The sequence below is a fragment of the Trachypithecus francoisi genome, unplaced genomic scaffold (assembly GCF_009764315.1).
Source record: "Trachypithecus francoisi isolate TF-2019V2 unplaced genomic scaffold, Tfra_2.0 Contig01579, whole genome shotgun sequence".
In the NCBI taxonomy this organism is placed as follows: domain Eukaryota; kingdom Metazoa; phylum Chordata; class Mammalia; order Primates; family Cercopithecidae; genus Trachypithecus; species Trachypithecus francoisi.
Genome location: NW_022681442.1, coordinates 4447213 through 4474439, shown reverse-complemented (window position 1 = coordinate 4474439; position 27227 = coordinate 4447213). Strand labels below are relative to the sequence as shown.

At 48.3% G+C, this 27227-nt stretch overlaps 1 protein-coding gene across 3 annotated transcripts in view; it reads left to right on the top strand.

Annotated features, from left to right (window-relative positions):
* DOCK1 (dedicator of cytokinesis 1) overlaps positions 1-27227 on the top strand; it is a 551514-nt gene that overhangs the window by 106608 nt on the left and 417679 nt on the right. For all 3 annotated transcript variants that reach the window (XM_033179145.1, XM_033179136.1, XM_033179142.1), the window contains 7 exons: positions 6158-6283; positions 10900-11024; positions 12376-12474; positions 14058-14130; positions 19370-19473; positions 19859-20042; positions 25573-25670. In XM_033179145.1, the coding sequence (XP_033035036.1) occupies positions 6158-6283; positions 10900-11024; positions 12376-12474; positions 14058-14130; positions 19370-19473; positions 19859-20042; positions 25573-25670 (809 nt within the window). The remainder of the gene's footprint in view (positions 1-6157; positions 6284-10899; positions 11025-12375; positions 12475-14057; positions 14131-19369; positions 19474-19858; positions 20043-25572; positions 25671-27227) is intronic.

Below are 27227 nucleotides of genomic sequence, written 5' to 3'. Positions count from 1 at the left end.
AGACTGCCCGTAAACGCAGTAGAGCTTAGGCGAACAGACCTGCTTCATCGTCCAGCTACCTTATGTCACTAGACTTTTAAAAAACAATTATCTTGATTCATTTCCCACTGTTCTAAAGGAGAATGTGAATTGAGCCTGAAGAATGTTATAGAGAATGAGCCTTCCTAGGGCTCTGCAGGGACCTCCAGCTTTCTTCTGGCGTGGACTACCCCCGTCTCTGGCAAACAGTAGCAGGACAAAAACCCCAGCCCAGAACGTTAATGAGATGTGGCCCCTGCAGACAGAGCAATTTTCAGCTGACCCAGGACCCATCTTCTCCTGAATTAACAGCCCTCCCAATTTGCACTTTAATTGAAAACCACAGGGAGGTCCAGTTAGGGCTGTTGAGATTGGAGTCACTCTCCGGCTGGGGACACCATGCAAAGGTTGCCAGCCGATCCTTCAGTGCTTCGAGCTGGGGCTGCCCTGAGATCTCCAGTTTCTTTTGCAGTCATCAGAGTTTGGATAAACTTTTATTAGAGTCATTCAGGGAGAGTGGAGTTTGGTGTCAGGCCAGCAGGAAATCACTGGGAAAGAGGACCCGAAGCCTGCCTCTGCCAGGCTTCCTGGTGTGTGGCCAAGATCTCTGAAGCCGGAGAACCTCGGGCCGATGCCCGGGGGTCCAGTTCCTTCAGCTTCTGGGAGGAGTGGGCATTTCCAAGTCACAGTGAGAACCGAGGGACAAGAACAGTGATAGGGGATCACAGGTGACTTCCTGAATCAGAATGGCCTTAGGCAACATGACTAGTGCTTGTTTACCTTGAACCTGAATTTTCTCCAGGGCCCACTGGTGGGTGGAATTCAGGTCAGAGGTGAGCAGTGTGGCCAGCGAGTGCAGCCGCACAGATCGGCCGCCGGGACTGCAGAGCGCTGCCCACCGGAGCTCATTTTATCACCAGCAGCCCAGGCTTAACCTGATCCTTGCTTGTCTGTCAAGTGACTGTTAGCGGTCCCAGGAGTGGAAGGGACATGGAGGAGATACTCATCTTCAGAGAGAGCCGCTGGATTTTTTCACCCCTCTGTCCACGTGCACCTCCTGTCTCTTGAGCTTACCACTTGGCCTTGGCCGATTTTTGGTTTATGCTAACATGTTTCCTCTTTACAATAGACAAAATCCTGAATATTTAATCCAAATTATTCTGAACCTAGAGGTGTGGGACATTTTATGTGGACAGTGAGTTCATGGAGACTCCAGACATCTGGTTCTATTGTTTGAGATAGAATGTATGCTAATCCTCTTTGTTTTTAGTTATTCTGGGTAAGCAAATGTCAACGCCAAATGCACTTTTTTTCTCCTGTGAGAAAGCATTTAAAACACAGGGTAATCAGGAACATTTAATTTCCATTTTTAAAGTGTGTGGTAATAAATTTAATTGTGTCACTAATGCATTAGTTTATGTATTAAGATATTTGAGCAGGCTGGCGTTTCTGAGAAAGGGTTTGAAATGCAGGATTTCTAATATTAAGTGTTAGGTGTTCCATCTTCATGTCTTAACCTTTGACCTCTGTGAATGACCTCGCCGCATCCTGCAATCCTTCAAAGAGCATCTTTCTGTTAGATTTATTTTGTGGACATTCATTCTCCAGGGAGGCTTTTGGACTCAGACTCCTGAGATTTGAGAAACTCTTAGCTGCATCCTGGTGTCCTGGGAAGACCAGCTCCCCGTCAGCCATGGTGCTGATTCCTCAGGCTCTTCTGTCAGGGTCTGGGCTTTGGTTTGCTCTCCTGGAGGCCAGGTTACGGTGAGGAAGTACCTGGCCCTTTGCAGATCTGTCTGCTTACCTGTTCTGCAGGTCTGGAGCTGCTGTTAGCTCAGGGTGCTTTTGTGTGAATTAGAAAAAGGGGCCTCATTGGCCGGGTGCGGTGGCTCACGCCTGTAATCCCAGCACTTTGGGAGGCCAAGGCGGGAGGATCACGAGGTCAGGAGATCGAGACCATCCTGGCTAACACGGTGAAACCCCGTCTCTACTAAAAATACAAAAAAATTAGCCAGGTGTGGTGGCGGCGCCTGTAGTCCCAGCTACTCAGGAGGCTGAGGCAGGAGAATGGCGTGAACCCAGGAGGTGGAGCATGTAGTGAGCCGAGATGGCTCCACTGCACTCCAGCCTGGGCAACAGAGCGAGACTCAATCTCAAAAAAAAAAAAGAAAAAAAAGAAAAAGGGGCCTCATCATCTGAGTGAGTAGGGAGATAGTGCCAGGGCCTGTGGCTTGGTGAGTGAGTAGAGGCAGGATTTAGCTCCCACTTGCCTTTTGTGGTCAGTTGTCTAGTGAAATGCACATTCTGGGCATTGGTACATGTGCTCCTGTCTGGGTGCCATCCCTGATACCTCTTTGGGGACCGTTTTCTATTGGTGATTCTTCCTTCCTTCAAACTCTCCCTCCCACGATCTGGAATTTTATGTCTTAAAAAGAAAGGAAAAAGAAAAAATATATTAAACAAAAAGGAAAGAAAAGAAACACCAAGAAACAGTCCTACCCTGAGTAATGCATCTGTGTCTGTGTATGTGGACTCTCTGGTCTTCCTCTCGCATTCATCTTTGCCCTTCTGTGTCCCAGCATCGGCCCTCTCCCTGAGCGCCCCCGCCCCCGTCTCCCACCAGGAGCCCTGTGGCTGCATGGGCATCCTCCCGTCCCAGTTTCCTGTTTCCCCGGTTATCTCTGACATCTCTGTCCCCTTGTGAGCTCTCAAAGTGGGCCCTTCTGCCTCTCTTCAGGACTCTCCTTTCCTTCCCCACTGTGGGTGCTTGCCCTTCAGGCAGCTCTGCCTGGAGCGGGTCTTCCTGTTCCAAGGGATGGTACCCCCAGGGCTTGCTAGTGGTTGTGCCTGCAAGGGGCACCGTCTCTGTAAGCTGCGCCTCCTCCTACCCCAACGCCCTGTGGTTCTGCTGGTTTGACTTCCGCGCTGGTCCCCTTTCCCACCCTCCATAGTGGCGTTCACATCCTGGCAGCCAGCTGGGTTCATGCGGTGGCCGCCCTGCTGCCATTCCATCCCCACAGTGCTCTGTACTCCTGTCTACCGGTTCCCTGTTAGCCACAGGGTGTCAGGTCAGAGCCTGACTCTTGTTCCTGAGCCCCTCTCTGGATGCCCCCCATCCTTCGGATAGACCACAGTCCCTGCCACCCCAGCCTCCCCACTGTCTTCCCATAGCGTCTGGGGGCTCCACCGCCCTGGGGCGGGGACAGGTCTGCAGTTCTCTTGCTTCCTGCAGGTCTCAGCTCTGATGTCCCTTGCTCTGTGACCCTTGAGACTGTGGTCCCAGGATGCCTTGCAGTGTGCTCAGGACTTCTCCCATGAGAACTCTGCGGTTGCATATTTCTCTGAGAGACCGTGGAGTTAGTGTCTGACCGTTGGCAATGGAAGCTAAACCCCTGGCAGGGGAGGTTGTGAGGGTCTGCCCTATGTCTGCAGTAGGTGCAGTGCCCTGTATTTGCATAGCACATAGTAGGTGCTCAGTAGCTACTTTTGAATAAATTAGAGGGACTCACTAGATAGCAAGAGGAAAGAGGGTTTCACCAGCTGGCAGAGAGCAAAACATCATCAGTGACTTTTGACTTCTCAGCTCTAAGTAATGTAAATCTGTGCAAAGGAGAACACCGTTTCCAGGGTAGCGGATATAGGAGTGGGCAGCCAGAGGACAGGGCGTGAGGTGCGGGACTGAATCAAGAAGAGCTGCTCCCGTCAGGAGCGTCAGGAGCAGCCTGAGGTGCCGGCACTGCTGACGGGCTGTCAGTTATCTCCCAGTGCTGCCCAGTAGGCAGGCTGCTGGAGGACAGGCCTGTGACTGTCTCAATTCCTTCCACCCAGGGCAGGGCACTGAGCTGAGGGTGATGGAGGGCGGGTCCTCCTCTCAAGGCATCTGGAGAGGGGACAGCTGCACACACACACAGAGACAGATACAGACACATGCACACACACAGATACACCACACAGATGCACACACACACACACACACACAGATACATCACAAACACAGATACACATGCACAGATACACCACACACACACACACGCACAGATACATCACAAACACAGATACACATGCACAGATACACCACAACACACACACACACACACACACACACACAGACACATGCACACACACAGATACATCACACACACACACACACACACACACACACAACACAGACACATGCACACACACAGATACATCACACACACACACACACACACATACACATGCACAGATACATCACACACACACACACACAGATACATCACAAACACAGACACCACACACATACACACACACACGCACAGATACATCACAAACACAGATACACATACACAGATACACCACACACACACACACACACACACACACAGATACATCACAAACACAGACACCACACACATACACACACACACGCACAGATATAGACAACACAAACACACACATGCACAAACACAAACATACACACAGACACCGCAAACACATACACACACACAGTTACAGACACCATAAACACAGACACACACACCAGATACAGACACCACAAACACACACACACAGATACACCACAAACACAGATACACCACAAACACAGACACACAGATACACCACAAACACACACACACAGATACACCGCAAACACAGATACACCACAAACACAGATACACCACAAACACAGACACACCACAAACACAGATACACCACAAACACAGGTACACCACAAACACAGACACACAGATACACCGCAAACACAGATACACAGATATAGACACACACACACACGGATATCGACACAGACACGCACACAGACATACATACCCTCACACACACATACAGATATACACATAGACACAGATACAGACACAGACAGACAGATACAGACACAGATACAGAAACACAGGCAGACACAGATTTAGCCACACACATAACACATACACATAGGCACAGATACACAGAGCCACACACACAAACACACACACACACATGGGCACAGACACACATGGACACACAGACACACACACAGATACACACAGACACACAGAGACTCACATAGACACACACACACACACACGCACAGTCACAGGCATGCATGCATACCCATGCTAGTAGCAGAAGTGAGGACAGAGGCTTTGATGTTCTGAGGGGCAGATGAGGCCCTACCGAGCTGAGTGGGGGAAGCAAGCAGGCGACCCCGCCGAGGCCTCAGGGATAGAGTGCCCCCGTGTGCCAGCCCCTTCCCGTGGGGGGAGAAATGCCGTCACAGAAGATAGCTCAGGCCGACCCCTGCCTGCCCCTGCCTTTGACTTGTTGGAAGTGTCTGGCTTGTTTCCTCGTACTGTTGCCTCCTGTTTGATGGCTACTCAGTATTTATATAAACCACAGTTCTTCATCAGCCTTGCAGGGAGGAAGAGCCCGCACACACGCCCTTACATAGACCCCACCAGGTTCACTGCCCTCTCCCCAGGACACCCCTGGCATCTAGGTTTAGAGGCTTTGAAAGTCTTCATTTTTTTCTTGGAGAAAAGAGCCGAGAGCAGCTGGAGCTTTGTTCTCTTTTGCTGTGTCACTGTGGTACAGAGGGCCTGGGCTCCACAGGCTGCATCTGTCCTGGCTGGGGAGGGCTGGCCTGCTGTTGGCTCTGCAGCCTGGTGTTCCTCTGCTCGCCCAGGTTGTGTGATGCTGCTTAGCTACTTGAAACTTTGATGGGTTCTCAAAACTGTGAATTCACCTCCAGAATCCTCCCCTGCCTTTGTCTTTCCTGGGAGATTAGAAAATGACAGACTTCTCAGCCCCCTCCCGGGAAAAGGTGGCCTGCTGATGTATCTTAAATGTCTACACACTCAAAAGAGACATTGGTCCTTGGCAGTCCCCAGCAGCACAGTGGGTGCACAGCAGCTGCTGATGTGCGTTCAACTGCCTGTGAGTCACCCTAGGGCAGGGCTGGCATCCCAGCTCGTTGGATGCATGGACTCCCCACGAAGGGCACCTTTTTTGCCTTGCCCCTCTCTTTCTCATATGCCCATATTTTTTCTTAAGATATTGAATTGTGAATTAAAAGTCTCTTGTTCATTGAAATTGGTTTCGTGAAAACTTCTAAAAATGCATAGGATAAAATGTGACTTAACAGCATCCGTTGTTTTTTCAGGTTTGTGGGTAACATTGAAATTACTTCCTGGAGATATCCATCAGATCCGAAAAGAGTTTCCGCATTTAGTGGACAGGACCACAGCTGTGGCTCGAAAAACAGGGTTTCCGGAGATAATCATGCCTGGTAAGAACTGGCTCATCCAGGGCTTCTGAGCATGGCATGGGGGTAGCCGGCCACGGAGAATGACGTGTGGGCAGCATCATGTATGACCTCTGGCTAGGAAAGGGCTCAGCTCCTGGCAGGTGACCCTGTAAGCCCCAGCATGGTTATAGATCATGGGGCTGTGACCGGAGTGGTAGAATATGCTCCCTGGCCCCCTGTACCCCTGGACGGATCAGCTCTCCCCAACTACAAGGGTTGTGTGAGGGGGACGTGGGCACCCAGCGAATGTCTGGGTAGACATCAGGTCAAAAGAAGGAAAGAGGTCAGAAAGGGAACTGCCCAAGGTGTAGCCCACCTCAGGACAAATGTCAGGGTTGGATGGTTGCTGAATGGAAACATCTGTGCCTTTACCCGCTCACTTGGTGTACGTTATACTGGCATTGCTCCATGAATTATAAGTTTGAATTCTATTTTTTAAATTTTATTTTATTTTATTTATTATTTATTTATTTTTTTGAGACGGAGTCTCGCGCTGTCACCCAGGCTGGAGTGCAGTGGCCGGATCTCAGCTCACTGCAAGCTCCGCCTCCCGGGTTTACGCCATTCTCCTGCCTCAGCCTCCGGAGTAGCTGGGACTACAGGTGCCCACCACCTCGCCCGGCTAGTTTTTTGTATTTTTTTAGTAGAGACGGGGTTTCACCGTGTTAACCAGGATGGTCTCGATCTCCTGACCTCGTGATCCGCCCGTCTCGGCCTCCCAAAGTGCTGGGATTACAGGCTTGAGCCACCGCGCCCGGCCCGTAAGTTTGAATTCTAAACTGACCAAACAATAACAGGATTTCCGTGTTAACTCGTATTTATATCATACATTTCAATTTCCAGATAATGTTAATAATAATCTGATTTGATCCTCAAGAGATCTTTGGAAGCATGTTGACTTGTATCCTTTCTATCCGTGTGATACTTTTTGGTTTGCAAGTAATGCTTACGTGGCTTGGCCGGGCGTAGTGGCTCGTGCCTGTAATCCTAGCACTTTGGGAGGCTGAGGCGGGGGGATCACTTGAGCTCAGGAGTTCAAGACCAGACTGGGGAACATGGTGAAACTCCTTCTCGACAAAAAAATTAAAAAATTAGCTGGGCGTGGTGGTGTGTGCCTGTCATTCCAGCTACTTAGGGAGCTGAGGTGGGAGAATCACTTGAACCTAGGTGGTAGAGGTTGCCATGAGCACAGATCGTGCCACTGCACTCCAGCCTGGGTGACAGAGTGAGACCCTGTCTCAAAACAAAACTTAACTTGAACCACGTGAGGCTCTTGGAAGCCCACAAATTGCTATTAATTCCTATCCAGATTAAACTGTAGCCTAAAGTCACTCAGCTGATGAGCCGTGGAAACGAGGACAAACTACCCCACATTCAACATGGCCTCCTTACATAGGCCTCTGCTGTATAGCTAGGAGAGTGGTGGCTATTCAGGGTGCATGCTGTAGGAGTTATTGCTTTGCTTACTTTAGCACAACTTCAAGACTCGTTCTTTCTACTCCTTTTGTCTTTCAGGGCTGTTGTGGGTCATTGAATAGTGGGTCTGGTAAATCCATATGAAAGACATCTAGATTGGTTAGGCTAGATACTAGCTAGGCTTACCTGTACAGGAAGAAAAGCATGACGTTTAGTCAATTCTGAAGCTATTGCTTGTGTGTGTCAAGTCTATATGCAGCAAATTAATTTAGGTTTATTAATGGGAGTGGGCTAATTTGTATACCTATTATTTGTATTTGCATTTGAGATGCAGATTTATAAATGAGGATGAAGCGGTTGGCAATATGCATTTATCTTGGCGTCCTTAGGATGTCCTGATGTTCAAAGGGAAACTCAGAAGCTTCCAGTTCATGCCAACAGTATTTCCCTTATGATGGATAGACTTAAAAACTAAGTCTAGGCCTGGTGTAGTACCAGGTGAGCGCCTGTAGTACCAGGTACTAGTGAGGCTGTGGTGGGAGGATCCCTGGAGCACAGCAGGTCAAAGCCACAGTAAGCCATGATCACAACCACGGCACTGCAGCTTGAGTGACAGAGAGAGACCCTGTCTCAAAAAAAAAAGTGAACTCTAAACTTGTAGATCATCTCATGATAGATTCATAGGGAAGCGATTTGGTTGACCATTGTTCTGACAGTTTCCATGTGCTAAGTCCTTGGGTATGTATCTCATAGGAAGGGATTCTAGCTAAGGTGGGTCACCTGTGTTCTCTGTTGGCCGAGTAATCACTGACCAGGCTGTGGGCACCAGAGAGAGAGAGTGTGGGCAGTTATCAGTCTGTCTGCCTGCCTTTAGCCTGCAGAGCCTGTGTATCGCCCGGTTTTGTCACTGTTTGCGCATCTTCTTTGGACAGCGGAGAGCCTGTCCTGTCACCCAGCGGCCTGCTCTGCTACTTTCTCATGGCTCACTGGACTCCTGGAGTCCTTCTGAAGGATCCAGGCAGGCAATACCAAGTTTTCCTTTGAGCTGGGAAGGTAGCGGGAGTTCACTATGTCTGCTTCTAGTTCCTTCTTCCCCAAAATGTTCTGTAACCTGGGGAGGCATTTGCTGAGGGTCTATGGTGATCGCCCATCTGTAGGGTTTGCCTGTTGTAAATGAGGTCTTACTCCTGAGCTGGCCCTGGAGTAACACACTCGAGGTATACGTGGGAGCAAGGCTGTGGGAGTTTCACCCTGTCACCCAGGCTGGAGTGCAGCAGCATGATCTCAGCTCACTACAACCTCTGCCTCCTGGTTTCAAGCAGTTCTCCTGCCTCAGCCTCCAGAGTAGCTGGGATTACAGGCACACACTACCATGCCTGGCTAATTTTTTTATTTTAGTAGAGACAGGGCTTCACTGTGTTGCCCAGGCTGGTCTCGAACTCCTGAGCACAGGCAATCCACCCGCCTCAGCCTCCCAAATTGCTGGGATTACAGGCATGAGCCACTGCACCCGGCCTTGAAGTTCCCTTTTGATGATGGTGTTTGCGCCTTGATCGAATTTTTAGGCTGAGAGATCATGTAGTTTATGCCTTTGCTATCAATGAGGCTGTTTGGTGGTGCTGGCCTTGGAGGCTAACTTGTCCAAGGTCACACGGCTAATGAGCAACACGTCTTGGCTGGGTGGCCTTGCGCCTGCCCCTCGTCCTGTGCTGCATGGTTCTTAGCTTCTCTTGCGGTCAGTATCAGCAAGCGGCAGCCTGCGCCTCCTTCCGTACAACTTCTGTGGCTGTGGTAGCAACCCACTGGGATTATTATGATAATGACTTTTAAATGAAAGCTTATTTTAATAGTTGGATACATTAAAAGCCAAAATAGAGCAGTTTAAAAGAAAAAACAACAACAACAAAAGCAAAAACAAGAAAGCAAGGAATCCTTAAGGGGTCCTTGGTCTTCAGCCAGAGGGGGCATTTGCTGCGCCTGAGGGAACAGCTCTTTGGCTCCGTGGGAGAGCAGGTGGTCAGGGTGTGGGAGGCGGCCAGGCAGGCAGCAGAGGAGCAGTGGCTGGGAACGGGGCTTCCTCTAAATCATGTTGCTAATGAAGCTTGTGAAGTTCTCCCAGTCGGGCCATTACCAGGGGCTTCCCATGTTCTCAGTAGGAAGAAGAGTCTTGAGCTCATTTCTTGTGTTTCCCCCCCGCCCCCCCATAATTAGAAGCTCATCTCACTTGAAAATAGACAGGTCTGTTTTGTTCTTCTCTCTGTGGTCCCCATTCGGGATCCTGACAGCTGCCTGCCAGAAAGGAAGAGCCCTGCAGCAAGTTTCTGCCTAGACCCATTTTTCCTCCCTGATCCTAGGCTGGTGATCCTCATTCTTTTTTCTTTCTTTCTTTCTTTTTTTTTTTGAGACAGAGTTTTGCCCTGTTGCCGAGGCTGTAGTACAGTGATCTCGGTTCACTGCAACTTCTGCCTCCTGGGTTCAGGCGATTTTTCTGCCTCAGCCTCCTGAGGAGCTGGGATGACAGGCCTGTACCACCACGCCCAGTAGCTAATTTTTGTATTTTTAGTAGAGACGAGGGTTCACCATGTTGGCCAGGCTGGTCTTGAACTCCTGACCTCAAGAGATCCACCCACCTCGGCCTCCCAAAGGGTTGGGATTATAGGCGTGAGCCCCCGCGCCTGGCCGGTGCTCATTGTTCCTCAGCTGATTAACTCCTGGAGTTGTGCTTTTAAGAAGAATGCATAGGAGGCAGCCTCGCCAGTTATCTGGGAGTGCCAGTGGATCCTGCGATATTCCTTGGCTACCGAGGACACAGACAGCTGTAGCCAGCTGTCTAACAAGGGACAGTGGTGTGGGCTGCCATGGGCAGTGGATGCCATCAACAGTATTGGAGCCCCTCTGGTTGCTGGCTCCACCCCAGAGGGGTGGAGTGTCCTCTGCCCAGATGAGAACCAAGCAAATCATTAGAAGCTTTGAGATTTTTCCTCTTTCTAGAAAGTTTTATGATGAGGAAAATTGCTCTTGTCATGTATTTAAATGGTAAGACTGTTATGTAGAAAACATTTCATAATCATCTCATACGTATTTGTAGTCGTTTATGAGGCTAGGTAGACAGTCTTGCAAAATTCACAATTAGGCTGTGAATAACGAATTGGTTTTTAAATGTATGATCTCTCCCCGCTTAGGTGATGTTCGAAATGATATCTATGTAACCTTAGTTCAAGGAGATTTTGATAAAGGAAGCAAAACAACAGCAAAGAACGTGGAGGTCGCGGTGTCTGTGTATGATGAAGATGGGAAGCGATTAGAGGTATTTATTGTGATGAGGGCTCATCTGCCGTGTTTCAGGTTTACTTGCCAAGTGCTCACCTTGGCTCTGCTACAGCCTGGAAGTTGTCACGGGCGGGGCTTTGGAATTCCATTTCTTGGGAGTGGCGTTGGTTCTTGCTTCCCTTTCTCTAGCTTGCCACGCAGGACCTGGGGTCCTCTGATCCTGGCAGCTGGCCTATCTCAGGAGGTCCCTGGGGCCTTTTTTTTTTTTTTTTTTTGAGACCGAGTCTTGCTCTGTTGCCCAGGCTGTAGTGCTATAGGTGTGTGCCAACACGCTGGGCTAATTTTTATGTTTTTTAGTAGAGATGGGGTTTCACTGTGTCGACCTCAAGTAATCTGCCTGCCTCGGCCTCCCAAGGTGCTGGGATTACAGGCGTAAGCCACTGCGCCTGGCTGGATCCCTGTGGTCTTGACCACCTTTGCCCAACCTTATCATGGAGTCTCATTTGCTGTCATAAACCCAAGGCCCAAAAGTCTAGCAGTCATGCTGGAAGTACAGATATCATCATTACCGTTTGAGAGATGGAGAAATGAAGGCCCTAAGAAATCGGTTAAATTGCTCAGGGTCAGAGAGCTAGCGAGAGGTAGAACTGAGCACCTGCCCGTGACAGCTGGAGCTCTGACCTCATGCTCTACCTACCAGTGGTCACGAACATCTGCTTCCATGGCCACAGCAGCCTGCAGGGTCCACCTGGGAGATACTCAGAAGCTGTTGCCTCCTCTGATGACCAGAGGTCAAACCAGAGCTGCTGTCCCTGTGAGGTGCCTGTTTGCACCAGGGCTGGAGGCCTGGGCTTTTCTGGGCCCATGGGGTTGTGCTTAAGGCTCAGTGTCGCTGAGAGAAGCATGATGTCTTTCTCTCTGGGTGAGCCCCGTCCAGCATCACTGCCTGCCTTGTCACCCTGGAAACATAGGTGCTGGCCTTGCCACTGGTCTTTCTGGTCGGAGTGAAGCAAACAGTGTTCATGGCTGGAGGAAGGAGAGGGGAGGGTTCCCACCTTTTAGTCTACAGTCCCTCACCCTAGACCTATGGGATGGATCAGGCAACTTCCTGCAGATCCTAATGTTGAAGTTATTAGGATTGAGGGTCTGGGGGCGATGGAGGTCTGTGTCATCCCCATATGTCATAACTGTCAAGATCTTTAATGTGTGAGAACAAGGGTTGGAGCTGGCCGCTGGCTTTGGGTGGATCTGTGCTTCCCTTGCTGGGAACGCTTCATTTGTGGTGGGGTGTGTTGGTGTTCTTGGAGCGTACCTGTCCTCCCGCGTATATGTATATGGTGTCCAGCTCTATGAGGTCTTACGTGAGCTCTTTATGTCTTCTTTTAAAGCATGTGATTTTCCCGGGAGCTGGTGATGAAGCGATTTCAGAGTACAAATCTGTGATTTACTACCAAGTAAAGCAGCCACGCTGGTTTGAGACTGTTAAGGTATTACTTACATGGTCATTTTATCACATGGCACTGATTATGAAATGCTCATTTGTAACCCAAGGAAACATCCTAACATCCTCCTCAGCCCGGGAGCTGCTCTAGGCAGGCAGAGTGTCTCCCAACAAAGTCATTCAAGGTTGCTAAGGAACCATACTGGCGTTTCTTAGAATACATTTACTCTCATCTCCTTTTGGACGTAAAAATAGGACTTTCATGGAGACAAATGACAGAGTCTTTTTAAAGACAGCTATTGTCTTTCTCTTCGCAGTACTGTTTTATGTGTGGCATGCTGTCTTTACACCAAACAAAAAAACTGAGCTGCCAGCCTGTGGAGGTCATTACTGGGGAGTCGGATCCTGTTCTGTAGCACTGACGTGGTACATTTTCATAATGCAGCGTGCTCACATCTCCGCCATGGAGTAAACACTGTCCCGCCCCCAAGAGCCTGAATATTTGAAAACCAGGCCAGGGACTGGCTCTGGAATACAGATGTTTGATGTGAGAATTAGGGACAGTTTTTGCTGAGAGGCCGCATGTATTGTGTCTTTTTTCTTTGAGTGTAATGTGTCAACAGGAAAGCTTTCTTGGTGCAGCTGTGGGCAGGTCACCACAGCTGTGGAAGGAGTGTAGACCCTTCCAGGTTGGGGCTAAGAAGAAAAACGGCAACTTTTTTGTTTTTTGTTTTTTGAGATGGAGTCTCGCTCTGTCACCCAGGCTGGAGTGCAGTGGCGCAATCTCGGCTCACCGCAAGCTCCACTTCCCGGACTCAAGCGATTCTCTTGCCTCAGCTTCCTGAGTATCTGGGATTACAGCCATGCACCATGGCACCTGGCTCATTTTTTTGGTATTTTTAGTAGAGATGGGGTGTCACCATGTTGGCCAGACTGGTCTCGAACTCCTGAACTCAAGTGATCCACCCTCCTCAGCCTCCCAAAGTGCTAGAATTACAGGCGTGAGTCACCACGCCTGGTCAAAAAACGGTAACTTTTAAAAATAGAATCTTGGCCGGATGCAGTGGCTCACACCTGTAATCCCAGCACTTTGGGAGGCTGAGGTGGGCAGATCACCTGAGGTCAGGAGTTCGAGGCCAGACTGACCAACATGGAAAAACCTTGTCTACTAAATATGCAAAATTAGCTGGGTGTGGTGGTGCATGCCTATAATCCCAGCTACCCGAGAGGCTGAGGCAGGAGAATTGCTTGAACCTAGGAGGTAGAGGTTGTGGTGAGCTGAGATCGTGCCATTGCACTCCAGCCTGGACAACAAGAGTGAAACTCCGTATCAAAAAAAAAAAAAAAAAGAAAACAAAAAACAATCTTAACAGTAATGATTAGAGCATTCAGAAAAAAAAATCCAACTGTGTCACAGAGTCGGCTTGGCAACTGTTACAATATGATCTCGTTTAAATTTTGCAAAGGCATTTTGTCTTTGGAAAAATCATGTGGGGACTAGATGTACAGTATTTTCACCACCGCAGTGTAGCAGTGTTTACAGTTGTACCTGATAGCTCCATTTGAATAAAGCTGTTACGCTGGACGATATTGATCACAGTGCTTAAACTTCTTTTTCAATTCTTGAAGGTGGCCATTCCCATAGAGGACGTTAACCGCAGTCACCTTCGGTTTACCTTCCGCCACAGGTCATCACAGGACTGTGAGTAGTCAAGCACTTTCTTTCCCCAAGGATTTTTAAGGGAGAACTGGGGGAAAGCGCGAGAGGCCACTCTCAGTTGTTCTGGAACTTGCTATCATAACACAGTAAGGCTCACTTCCCACCGGAACCTATTCCTTGGAAACATTCTTCTCTCTTTTTCCTTGAGCAGATCTCAGGAGATCTTAATTTCTTTCTCCAGTTCCTCCTACCCAGTGTTGCTGGTCCCCTTCTTTCTTTTGCTTTCCAGTCTTCTGTGTTGACTTGTCATTCACCCATGTCATCCATCAGAAAAGTTACCGAGCTGTAACAAATACCTCTTAAACATGGGCTCTTAAGGCCCCCTGTTTAGAAACTGGAAATCTGGAACCCTTTTTGTCTTCTTTGGTGGCCCTTGCTGTCTGGAGCTCAGGGATGGCTTTTCTCATAGACATTTCTCTGATACTAACCGTGATGCCAAGACTTTAGGAGGAAAGAACTGCTATAGGAATCGCTCTCCTTCAAAAAGAATTTATTATTGATGACTGAAGTTTGTTCCATCACATTTTGTTAAATTAATTGTCAACTAAAGCTGTAGCCCTGTGCTAGACTTTAAGATACCACAGAAGGAAAACATGATTCTTGTCTTTCAGGGTGTGTGTTTCTTTGGCATTGGGAACTGAGACATATTAATATTTGGGACAATAAGTGGCAAAGAGAGTTGACTACAGGCTTGTGTGCCACAGGCAGTTAAAGGAAAAGAGTGATGTGGAGGGCAGTCACTGATGAGCCCATTGGGGTCGCATCGTGCAGTGGGCAGTTTCAGGTTCTGTGTACTCTGGAAGGAGCTTAAGCATGAGCCTCTTCTGTATCTTCATTTGAGGATAAGAATACCTTCCTGGCTGGTGCCGTGGCTCACACCTGTAATCCCAGCACTTTGGGAGGCCAAGGTGGAAGATTGCTTGAGCCCTGGAGTTGGAGATCAGCTTGGGCAACACAGTGAGGCCCCATCTTTACTGGAAAATCAAAACAATTATCCTGGTGTGACGACGTGTACCTGTAGTCTCAGTTGCTCAGGAGGCTGAGGCAGGAGGATTGCTTGAACCCGAGAAGCGGAGATTGCAGTGAGCTGTGATTGTACCACTGCACTTAAGCCTGGGGAACAGAGTGAGACCCTGTCTTAAAACAAAACAAAACAAAACAAGAACAAAAACAAAAAAATCTTCCTCCTAGGGTATTCTTGAAGGTCAGGCAAGGTGGAGGCTGGCCACCTTCTGGCACAGTGCCTGCTATGGATAGGGGCTCCATGGTAGTTGCTGCTGCTGGGATAATGTGTTCCTTCACCTGACTGTTTCTGGGGCCTGGCCTGCCCTGGGCCCTCCATGTGGGGTGGATGTGCCTGGACAGGGGTGCTGCAGGAGAGCAGCCTGGAGAGCAAATGCGTGAGCACAGTCATGATGTTATGGTGTGCAGACCACCTTGTGGGACCATCGAGAAGCTTGGGCCTGCTGTTGTTCAGGAGAGTTGGGGAGGCCTGGTGTGTGAAGTCTGCAGAGCTGGGGTGCAGGCCCACGACTGTCAATGGCAGGTGTGTGTGTGGTGGGGCCTGGCCTGGAATGTGGCTGACTGGAGGGGTCTCGAGCAGCATGGGGTGCCTGGTGGTGAGTGGTGCATGGCCGGGGAGTGCCGGGCGGGGGGCGGCGGCTGGCAGCTGCTAAAAGCATCATTGCACTCCTGTCCTGACCCAACAGTGCACGCAGGTCACGGGTTCAGTTACAAGGGCATCCGGGTTTATGTCTAATGGGAGAAGCAGGGGCAGGAAGACTGCCTGCTTGGAAGGCAGTTCCCTGCCATCTTATCCTTGCCACAGGACCAGATCCAGGCCACTAGACCCCAGACCAAGTCAGATCTGCTAATGGTACACGACATCCTTGGTGGCCGAAGTGGTAGGATAATAATCACCATCAACAGATGTTGGCCATCGGTCACTGTGCTCTTACCATGTGCCTGACACAAGAAATTTATTGTGCTAGCTGGATTCATCCTCACAAGATTCCCGTGTGGTATCAGTATTATTACTTCCCACATTACAGATGAGGAAATGGGCTTGGAAACCCCAGGTCAGGGGGTGAGAGTCACCCAAGTAGTTGGTGGAAGAACTTTGGTTCTAACCCAGGTCCTTGTGCCTGAGCCTTACGCTCCAGTGTCTTGGGGGAGTGGCGAGGCCGCTTCCCTCCTTTGGCTTTTATTGAGTTCCTGCTGTATACACAGCAAGCTGCTGGGGTTTCTCCTCTTGCAGAGCTTAGGTTTGAGTTGAGGTTTGAGATTAGTTTGCAAGAACCAGCTAGGGTATGGCAGCCTGTGAGTATCACGTGAATTAGGCAGAGGTGTGATGTGGGCAGAGGGTGCTGGTGGAATAGGGGTGGCGGTGGGCACAGGTGTGTCCTCGGCCAAGGCGTGGTGGGCCAGCCTAGTGGGCCACAGTGCGCCCTAGACCCTCTAGGGCTCCATGCATACATCACCCTGAGGCCCATGGAGGAAGCAGGGTGAGGACAGGGTTCTGGAATCCACAGAGGACTTGTCTCAAAATCATGCTCCCATCTTTTAACAAGCTCATTCTCTCTAATTAATAAATTACACTAGGGCAGAGTGATAGCTCCTGTGGCATTTTAATTTTCAAAATCCTTGTTTTTCTTGTCAGTTTTAAGTACTTATTATAGACAAGATGCTATCACCCAACATACCAGGACACATTTGCATAATAAATGAAGTCTCGGTGGCCACAGCTTGTGGGATTTTGGAAAGATGTTGAGCATCGCAAGTGTGATGCCGATGAAAGCCTGGATGTCGGTCGCTGACCATGGCCTTTGGGGCCTCCCCAGCCAGCCCTGCATGCAGATACCTGGGGCAGAAACAGGTAGAAAGAGCTGAGGCCACAGTGGTCCCCGCTTGCTACCCTAAAGAGGAGGCCAGCAAAGGGAACAAGTGGTGGGATTTCTCACCTGGGATCTGCCCTTGGGATTGGAAAGTTTGGTATTGATGGGTTGACATAGTATCTTTCCAGCAACCTGTCAGCAACTCCAGGTGCACTAGACCATGTAGTCCGTGGAGCCCGGCAGACTTGCAGCTCTCAGTTCCAGCTGGCCAGGAGCTGAGTTTTCCGTGATTGTAGTGTGCTTGTTGGGTGGGGCGGCCTAGGGAATGGGCAGCTCTACCCACAGTCCAGAACACATGACCCCTACTGTGGTTCCTAAGGTTCTGTAAACTGGACATGTGAACTGTCCACCTCATGATGGCTGCTAGTGAGCCTTCAGTAAAAATCAGTCCATTCCTCGGATGTGAAGATGCAGAGTGTTAATAAAAGGTGCACTTATTGTACTACTGTCTGGTAGAAGCCATCTGTTGACCATTATTGTCCCATGTCCTTCTGAACCCTGGCTGTTTTCATGGAGGCGTGTCTTTTTTGTTGTCTTTTCCAAGTCCACCCAAACTTGGGAGGAACGGTTCTGTTCTTTGCTGTTTGTACCTTGAAATATTTTATGTACTCTGGTGCCCTTTTACAGAGTTATTTTTTTAGAATCCTAGGGTACTTACATTTTACTTCTGCTTCTTCCTGTGCTTTTTGGCTGGTTGATTATTCATGGAACCATTTGATTTGCCAGGATGTATTGAGCACCCACGGTGTGCAAAATACTGCTGGACACCAGGAAGGCAAAGGTGATAAGCCATGTGGTCTTGGGCAGTGGGATCTGAGGGTAAATATTTTGAGCCGCTGACTCAAGGTGGGTGGATGCATGATGCTCCCTCTGTGATCTCTGTCCTTTCATCTATAAAGAGAAAGCTCTGAATCTGTAATTGTGGAGATAGTTTCTAGCCCTGGGCCTGTGTTTCTATGCTCTACTGAGATTGCAACTTGAGGAATCTGTGGCAGATCCATTTCTTCAGTCCATGTTCCTCATCTGTCCTGGCTCCTCAGTCCTTCCTCGCCTTTGACTCTTGCTGCCTATCACCAGCCACACTGGCCTGCTGTCCCCAAATGTGCCACACCGGTCCTCGCGAGGGCCTCTGCGCTAGGTCTGCCTCTTCCTGCAGCTTTGACATCTTGGCTTATGTGCTGTCCACCTTCTCAGAGAGACATCTTCTGACCAAGAAATTGGATTGTCCCCGTTGTCACTGTGACCCCTTAAGAAACCACAATGTTTTTGTTTTCTTTATCATCTGAAAGCTCATTTGTTTGTTGACTGTCTCCCAAAGTGGCACAAATATGGATTGAGTACCTGTTGGGCACCAGGCACTATTTCATCTACTGGGAAATGGCAGTAAAACAAAAGGTCACTTACATTCCAGGGTCCGGTGGATGAAACCAACAATAAATAGCAACAAGATCAACAAAATTCTCTCTCTCTCTCTTTCTCTCTCTCTCTCTCTCTCTCTCACACACACACACACCACACACACACACACACACACACACACAAACACACATGTCAGGTAGTGATAAGAATTATAAAGAAAACTAAATCAGGTGAGAGGAAAGAGGGTGGACTAATGGACTATTTTAGACAAGATGTGGTCACTTTGGAGGAGGTGACATTTTGGCAGAAACTTGAATGAAGTGAGTGAGCCCCACATGCAGATACCTGGGGGATGAACTTTCTCACCAAAGGCAGCACAATTTCACATGGAGGTCGTTAGTCCGTTGGTAATTCATGTGATGGATACTGTAAGGCAGGAATTGATTTTAGTTTTCTGTATTGACGTGAAGTTTCCTTGGTGGAATGGTCTGCCCCTTCCCAGCCTCTGTTATTTGCTGTAGCCTCTTGTTTCCAGGCCCTGTTCATTTCCGCTGGTCTGGGTGTCCTAGGTTAAAAGCACACAGTCTTTCTTATTGTCACTTTACAGTTACTCTTGCTTCCTAGTGTTACGGGCTTTCCTCGGCCTTCTTCAAGACCATGCTGCTCTTCTTGGCCCTTTCTTCTGGAATCCGTTTTCACGTTCCAGGAAAAAATCTCTTCTATGAGATTTTGATTAGAATGGCTTTGAATTTACAGATTAATTTGAGAACAACTGATCCCTTTATGCTAGGAGCCTTCTTACTTGTGAACATGGTCCATTTTTCCATATGTTTATTAGATTGACTTTAATACCTGTTCGTATAATTTTGTAATTGTTTTCATGAAGGCAGCCTTTGTAGTATCTTATAATGTTATTTTGTCATGATAATTGAAGGCAGTCATCAATTTTTTTGTTTTTTGTTTTACAGCTAAGGATAAATCTGAGAAAATATTTGCACTAGCATTTGTCAAGCTGATGAGATATGATGGTACCACCCTGCGAGACGGAGAGCATGATCTTATCGTCTATAAGGTATCTGGTTGCATTGGTGCAATATTGCTGCTATAGACAATTTCAGTCTTTTCTGGGCTTCCTGACCCGAACCAACATTTCCCATCATTGTGAGGAAGCTGCTATGTAGCTACATTTATTTATGTAAATGAACATTTCCGATGACCAGCCCTTTTGTTGTTCCTAACAGGAAAAGATGATATACAATATAACAATAGGTGCCATATAAAAATGCCATGAACATGAATTATGCTGCAGGAATAAGGGAAATTACTAAAAATGTGTATTTAATATGATAAAAAGCAATTATGATGGTTACAAGGATTAGGGATAACAAAGGATGGCAAAAAATGGTGTGTTGCTGTTTGGGAATTGCCTTTGACATATGGCATGACTAAACCCACAGGCTGAAGCGAAGAAGCTGGAAGACGCAGCCACGTACTTGAGTCTGCCCTCCACGAAGGCGGAGTTGGAAGAAAAGGGCCACTCGGCCACGGGCAAGAGTATGCAGAGCCTTGGGAGCTGCACCATTAGCAAGGACTCCTTCCAGATCTCCACGCTCGTGTGCTCCACCAAACTGACCCAGAATGGTGCGTTTGAGAGGAGAAACCCATTCTCCTCAGGAGCTCTGCCTCAGTCCCATCTTTTCCACGCTCCTTCCTGTGTGGAGGTGTCCTCTGTAGGCGTATGAACGTCACCCGTAAGGCATTCATTGCATTGGGCTGTGATGATCTATCAATGCATAGAAGGTGGCATTCGTTGTAATTTAAAATTCACACTTCTACTCTGGTCTAAGGGTTATTCTTTTTTTTCCCAGACAAGGTCTCATTCTTGCTCTGTTGCCCAGGCTGGAGTGCAGTGGTGTGATCTCAGTTCATTCCAGCCTTGTCCTCCTGGGCTCAGGCCATCCTCCCACCTCAGCTTTCCATGTAGCTGGGACCACAGGTGTGCAGCATCATGCTTGGTGGTTAATTTTAGTTTTAATTTTTATAGAGATGAGGTCTCACTTTATTGCCCAGGCTATTCCCAAACTCCTGGGCTTAAGCAGACCTCCCGCCTCGGTCTCCCAAAGTGCTAGGATTAGAGACATGAGCCACTGTGCCCAGCTGTGTTATTCTTAAAGGGAGATAAAGCAATGGATTTACTTCTTAAAATGATTTTTGGCCAAAGGAAGGTAGCGTGGCATAAAGGAAAGTGCAGGAGATTTGGAGTCAGACCAAAGACCTGGAATCGGACCGTAGCCCTGTGTTAACCCTGGGGATGCCCTTGAACAAGGGTCTTCTGCATGTTTCGGAGTCTTATCTTTCTTGTCTGTTGATACGGGAGTAGTTCCTGCCTCAAAGGGCTTAGTGAGTGTTACATGAACAGTGGGCTGGGAGCTCCCCTCCCTCTTTATGTCTTCCCCATTCTCAGCTACTCTCTGTGATAATTACCAGTTATCTTTATTTTTAAAAGCTGATTTGGATGATACTTTCTAGCCCTCCTCGTGGTGTGGGATAAGGCACCCCCTGCTGACTCCCACACCCCAAAGCTCAGCCCTAATGTGGTAGATCACTGATCCATCAGCTGGTGCCGTGCCCTTGTGTGGCAGTTGGCCGACTGCTTTGAGTGCCTGCACCACCACTGCTTTGAGTGCCTGCACCGCCACTGCTTGCAGCCTCTCCAGTGACATTGCTGTCCAGCCAAGGGTACTTCTTATTCAGAGCACACTGATGTTGTTGCTGTCACTCTGTCTGGAAGAGGCAGAAATCCTACATTTAAAAATTGCATCTTCCAAATGCAGCCGTATCACAGCTGTGCAGAGTGACTTTATGCTCTCTTGAATCAGAGCTTGAAAACCCAATTTTTTCCTCTTAACTGCTCGATACGGATTTTGATTATTAATGTCTGTTGCTATCATGAATTGTGTTTCTGGGGGGTTGTCCGTAAATCATGGCAGTAGTTTTGGATTTGCCGAAGGGACAGTCATCCTTTGGACTTTAACAGGGTAAATACAGGACAAAAGTAAAGCCATCGTCTGAAAGTCAGGACATCGTAGTGGAGCATGCAGCATGCACTGAGTGTGCTGTGTGTTTGGATGTGCCAGCCCTGGGTCAAATGCTTTTAGATCTTGCCATTTCTGCACTTTGCACTCTGTTGTTCTGGGCTGCACTTTCCCACTGCTGGTCTGCTGAGTAAACTTCTTGGTGTGGGAGCAATAAGTCTCTTAAGTGCCTTAAGCCTGTTGCGATACTTTTATATTCCATTTGCATACATGTCTCAAACCATTTATGAAGTGTCCTAGCTTGTGGTTGTGTAGTGGTCTCCATGAGCAAATGAAAAGCCTTACCTGGGGGTGGAATTCCCGTTCATGCTGCTGATAAAGACATACCTGAGATTGGGCAGTTTACGAAAGAAAGAGGTTTAATGGACTCGCAGTTCCATGTGACTGGGGATGCCTCACAATTGTCGTGGAAGGCAAGGAGGAGCAAGTCACCTCTTACATGGATGGCCTCAGGCAAAGAGAGAGAGAGAGAGAGCTTGTGCAGGGGAACTCCTCTTTTTAAAACCATCAGCTCTCGTGAGTCTTATTCACTGTCACGAGAACAGCACAGGAAGGACCTGCCCTCATGATTCAGTTACCTCCCACCAGGTCCCTCCCACAACACGTGGCAATTCAAGATGAGATTTGGGTGGGGACACAGCCAAACCATATCATGTGTTGCGGGGCTCAACTTGGGACTTGGTTATGGAAAGGATGCCCCACTGTGACATGTTAGTCTCTGGATGTGGCCTTGATAGCTCCACTTGCCTGACAGATGACAGCATCCAGAGCCTCATTTAACCTAAAAGTGACATCTCCAGGTGGGCCACACTTCAGCATTTCAGTAGGTGCCATGTGTTGCAGCGCTCATGGTGCAGGAAACCGTCGTCTCATACTTGGGTCATGTTCCAAAAGCATGCCTGGAAGTCATTACTTGGAACTTGATCATCTTTCCCCATTCACAGCAATGCTCTGAGCTGCGGTTAGGTGATGAGGCCCATCCACAGAATGCTTCTTAACCCTCATGACCCTGGAGAAGGGACTGTGGACCAGGACATCCCACCCCCGGGGGGTGGGGTCAGTGGCGATCCCTCCTTTCCCCTTCAAGCTTCTTGAGTCTCACCAGCTGCAGAGTAATCCCCTTCCCAGACTGAGGGCACCCTGCTCTCAGCAGCAGCTGTTGCCGGGCAACAAGGAAATTCCGACGTGGTGCCGCCCACCGGGACTGACGGGAAATCTGCCTTTCATTTCACACCAGCCACGGTTCCCCTTCTCAGGATTGTGGCATGTCAGGTGTGTACAAGATGGAGCTGCCCCAAATGGCGTCTAAGCATCGACTCCCACATTCTCATTTGAGGGAATCATTGTCTGAAACCATGATTTGTTCCTGAGAAGTTCCATTACTTAGGGAAATGCAGTGGCTGAATTATTCATTGAGGTTTGTATTAAACTTCTCTGTCCTCAGCGTTATGCTAGATGCTGTGGGGGATATTAAAGAAGTATAAGATGTGATTCCTCTTCTCAGTTAACTGACTATATAATTAGAAAGGAGTCATGAATATGGGCCGTGAGTCCCAGTAATAAGGGCCTGGGGTGGGAATCTGCCTTGGGCAGCTTCGTGGGGTCTGGACAAGCCCTGTTTTCTTCCAGCACTCCCTTTGCTCCACAGTGTTTTACTACTCATTAGCCCAATTGGACTTTGTCTCAAACTTACAACACAGCGTGCCACCGACTTTGAATGAAGGGGATCCACATTATTAGTGTCTATTAAGGAAGTACTGGTCTTTCTTGTGAGATGGAAATCTCCCTTAGCCCTAGGACCAAGAGTGTGTCTGGGCAGGATGGAGCCTTTTCCATTACTTCACGTTCACTTAGAAATGAAGACATGTTGGCCAGGTGCAGTGGCTCACACCTGTAATCCCAGCACTTTGGGAGGCTGAGGCGTGACGCTCGCATAAGCCCAGGAGGTTAAGACCAGCCTGGGCAACATGGCAAGTCCCTATCTCTACTAAAAATTAGCTGTGCATGGTGGCATGCACCTGTAGTCACAGCAACTTGGAAGGCTGTGGTGGGAGGATCACTTGAGCCTGGGAGTTAGAGGCTGCATTGAGCCGTTGTTGTGCTCCTACATTCCAGCCTGGATGACAGAGTGAGACCCTGTCTCCAAAAAAAAAAAAAAAATGTAAACTGCTCAATTCCTCATCATCTCCTGGGATGACTGCTGCCATTTGTGCTTTTAGACTAGGCATTCTGCTAGGTGCTTTCTACACGTCATGTCAGTTAATTCTTACAGCCACCATGTGAATCGGGCAGCATCATACCCATGGTTCAGATGAGAAGATTGAGGTGAAGTTACTTTGCAAGGCCAAGTGGTTGCTGAGTGCTGGTGTTGAAGCTCGCACATGGGTGTCTTCCACAGGACCTTTGGGTGCTCCTTTTCTGTCTTCCCATTTCTAACTGTTCGCTTTGTTAGTTGTACTTGGGGGTAGGGTCAAATAAATGAAAATGTATGTTTTGGAGCTTATTGTGTGCATGCCTTTTGTACAGTTTGATGCTGAAATTATAATGGATGTCTGTATTTCCTGATTTTCTACCTATAGTCACAATTAGAGTTTCGTTTTTTTTTTTCCTTTTCTTCTTCAGTATTAACTCGGGTTTTGTATTTTGATTCTTTCTTTTATGGAGACAGTTTCTGTAGCTGAAGTTGGTTCTCAAGCATAAGGGTAAATTAGATGTACTTTGTTAATGGTATTTTTTCAAGTAATGGGATGTTAATATAACTTCAGGTGAAATTTGGGTAGGCATATGTACTTTCCTAGAGAGCTTTGGATCCTGTCTTCTTACCTTAAAGGATATCTTGGCCAGGCACGGTGACTCACACCTGTAGTCCCAGCATTTTGGGAGGCTGAGGTGGGTGGATCACCTGAGATCAGGAGTTTGAGACCAGCCTGGTCAACATGGTAAAACCCTGTCTCTACTAAAACTAAAAAAAAAAATTAGCTGGGATTGGTGGCAGGTGCCTGTAATCCTAGCTACTCGGGAGGCTGAGACAGGAAAATCTCTTGAACCCAGGAGGTGGAGGTTGCAGTGAGCTGAGATCACGCCATTGCACTCCAATCTGGGCAGCAAGAGCGAAACTCCGTCTCAAAAAAAAGAAAAAGAATATCTTGATCCCTTAAACAAAAACATTTCTGGACACTGTCTTCTTCCACATTGAGTCTTTAAAAACCAGTATATTCATTCCTTGCTTTTTCTATAAAAAATGCAACAAACAAAACAACCATAAGAACCACAAATTTCTGTGGAAGCCCAGACATGGTGAGGGCCGGAAGCTCGCTCAGTGCAGGCGTGAACCTCAGTGCAGGCGTGACCTCAGCGCAGGCGTGGACCTCAGCGCAGGCGTGGTCTCAGCGCAGGCGTGGTCTCAGCGCAGGCGTGGTCTCAGCGCAGGCGTGAACCTCAGCGCAGGCGTGACCTCAGCGCAGGCGTGAACCTCAGCGCAGGCGTGGTCTCAGCGCAGGCGTGAACCTCAGCGCAGGCGTGGTCTCAGCGCAGGCGTGAACCTCAGCGCAGGCGTGAACCTCAGTGCAGGCGTGGTCTCAGTTGTCCAGAGCTACTGTAGCTGCGGGGACTCTTAACCTTGCAGTCTCAGTACTTGAATTTGTGTTAGTTACTTTATTTACATCATCGATAAAAAAAATAGCGGCTTGTTCTTGAGCAGGAAAAACAAATCATTTGGTATCCAGGGCCTGGGCAGCGCTTTCTGGGTGAGCAGGCCTCTTCAGGTGTCGTGGTGCTCTGAAACTGCCTTCTTGTAGAATGGAAAGACAAGTTCTTTTTTAGTTTCCCAAATGCATTTTTAAAGCTTCTACATGGAAATCGTTTCATGGTCAATGTCGTTGGGAAGAATGAATTCAGCCGTACTAGGTGTTAAGTGTGTTGCTACAAAGGAATGGAATATTTAGCAGGTGAATCTTTTAAAATAGGGTTGATTTCTCTGTTCATGAAATTTTATAGAGAACCTCACTTAATGCACGATTAGCAGAGACAGAACAGAGTTCTTGCTGTGAAGAGCTGATTGTCATTTCTGTTTCCAGTGGACCTTCTGGGGCTCTTGAAGTGGCGCTCCAACACCAGCCTGCTGCAGCAGAACTTGAGGCAGCTGATGAAGGTCGATGGTGGTGAAGTAGTGAAGGTAACGTGCCCTGAGGGACTTTTTGGGTCTTTTTAAAAAATGTATATTAACAGAAGTAAGCAGTGACTCCAAAGGTAGTATAGGATTGTGGTTATACTCCCTTTAATAAATAGTGACTTATGGGCCAGGAGCAGTGGCTCACGTCTGTAATCTTAGCACTTTAGGAGGCCGAGGCGGGCGGATCCCCTGAGGTCAGGAGTTCGAGACCAGCCTGACCAACATGGAGAAAGCCTGTCTCTACTAAAAATACAAAATTAGCCGGGTGTGGTGGTGCATGCCTGTAGTCCCAGCTACTCGGGAGGCTGAGGCAGGAGGATCGCTTGAACCCGGGAGGTGGAGGTTGCAGTGAGTGAGCCGAGATCGCACCATTGTACTCCAGCCTGGGCAACAAGAGCAAAACTCCGTCTCAAAAAAATAAAACAAAATAATAGTGACATACACCTCTAGGTGCACAGAGTGCTTCTTGGCTTCTGGTTTTGGGGGGACTGTCTGGGTTAGCCGTGAAGGAGACTGGCTTTGCAATCAACCTCATCGTGGGTTCTGTGTCCTCTTCCCACAGGTCCTCGCTGCAGGACTCACAACAGTTCAGTGGCCTCTTTAGGCCTCTCTTTCCCCTGAATTGAGAAGGAGGGTAACAGTAGTGCCTTCTGCAGGGTCACTGTGGAGCCTCAGGTCTTTTTACTGTTGTCATGATCCTTGTTACTGCCATCAGCATTCATACTGGCCTTGGCTTATGACTCCCTGAGATCCTCTTTAAGTGACCAGGAGAGGTCTGTGGTGTGGTAGAAAGATCACGACACTGAGAGACTTGTCTGGGCCGTTTTCCTCCCGTGGGCGGTTCTGCAGCAGTGTTGGGTGTAATTATTTGTTTGAGCCCTGTGGCCTCAGCATCTTTATCTATGAGATAGGGCAGTCATGTTACATGGCCTGAGGTCCCTGGGAGCACTCAGCTTCTGGAATTCTTTATTCTGGAATTGTTTGTGGTTCTGATATTTTCGGCAGTATTAGGCTTTTCTATGCTCTCAGATACCCCACAATTTGCTGGGACAACTTTTCGTTGTACGTGAGGAAGCGAATTTCCATTTTTAGTCGCTTCTATTTTTGACCATGGGATGATAAAGGGGTCACTGGCACGTGGCGTTCTGTAAGCGTAGACTCTCCAGCCAGGTCTGTGTGTTGCTGCCTCAGTTCCTCACCCTCTAGGAGAGGTGATTGCAGAGAGACGATCTTATCTCTGTAAAAATTAATTACTTAAAATGGCCTTAATTAACCAGCAATGTGCTTCACTTCAGTATCAATTAATTTGGTCGCACCAGTTTCCTGAATCATTGTATAGCCCTTCAGACATGTCCTCGCTAATCTTAAAATTTTAATCATCTTCTCAGTCCTGGTCTTCTTCCAATGGCTTGGACAATGTTAATTGCATTTTAAACTTCCCTGCGTTCTGTAAATTCCCTAATTCAGATGGAAACTAGGTGAATACGTGAATGTAGTTGAGAAGAACCCAGTTAATGAAATTTTGTCCTCTTTCATTTTGAAGTCCCTGTATCATATTAG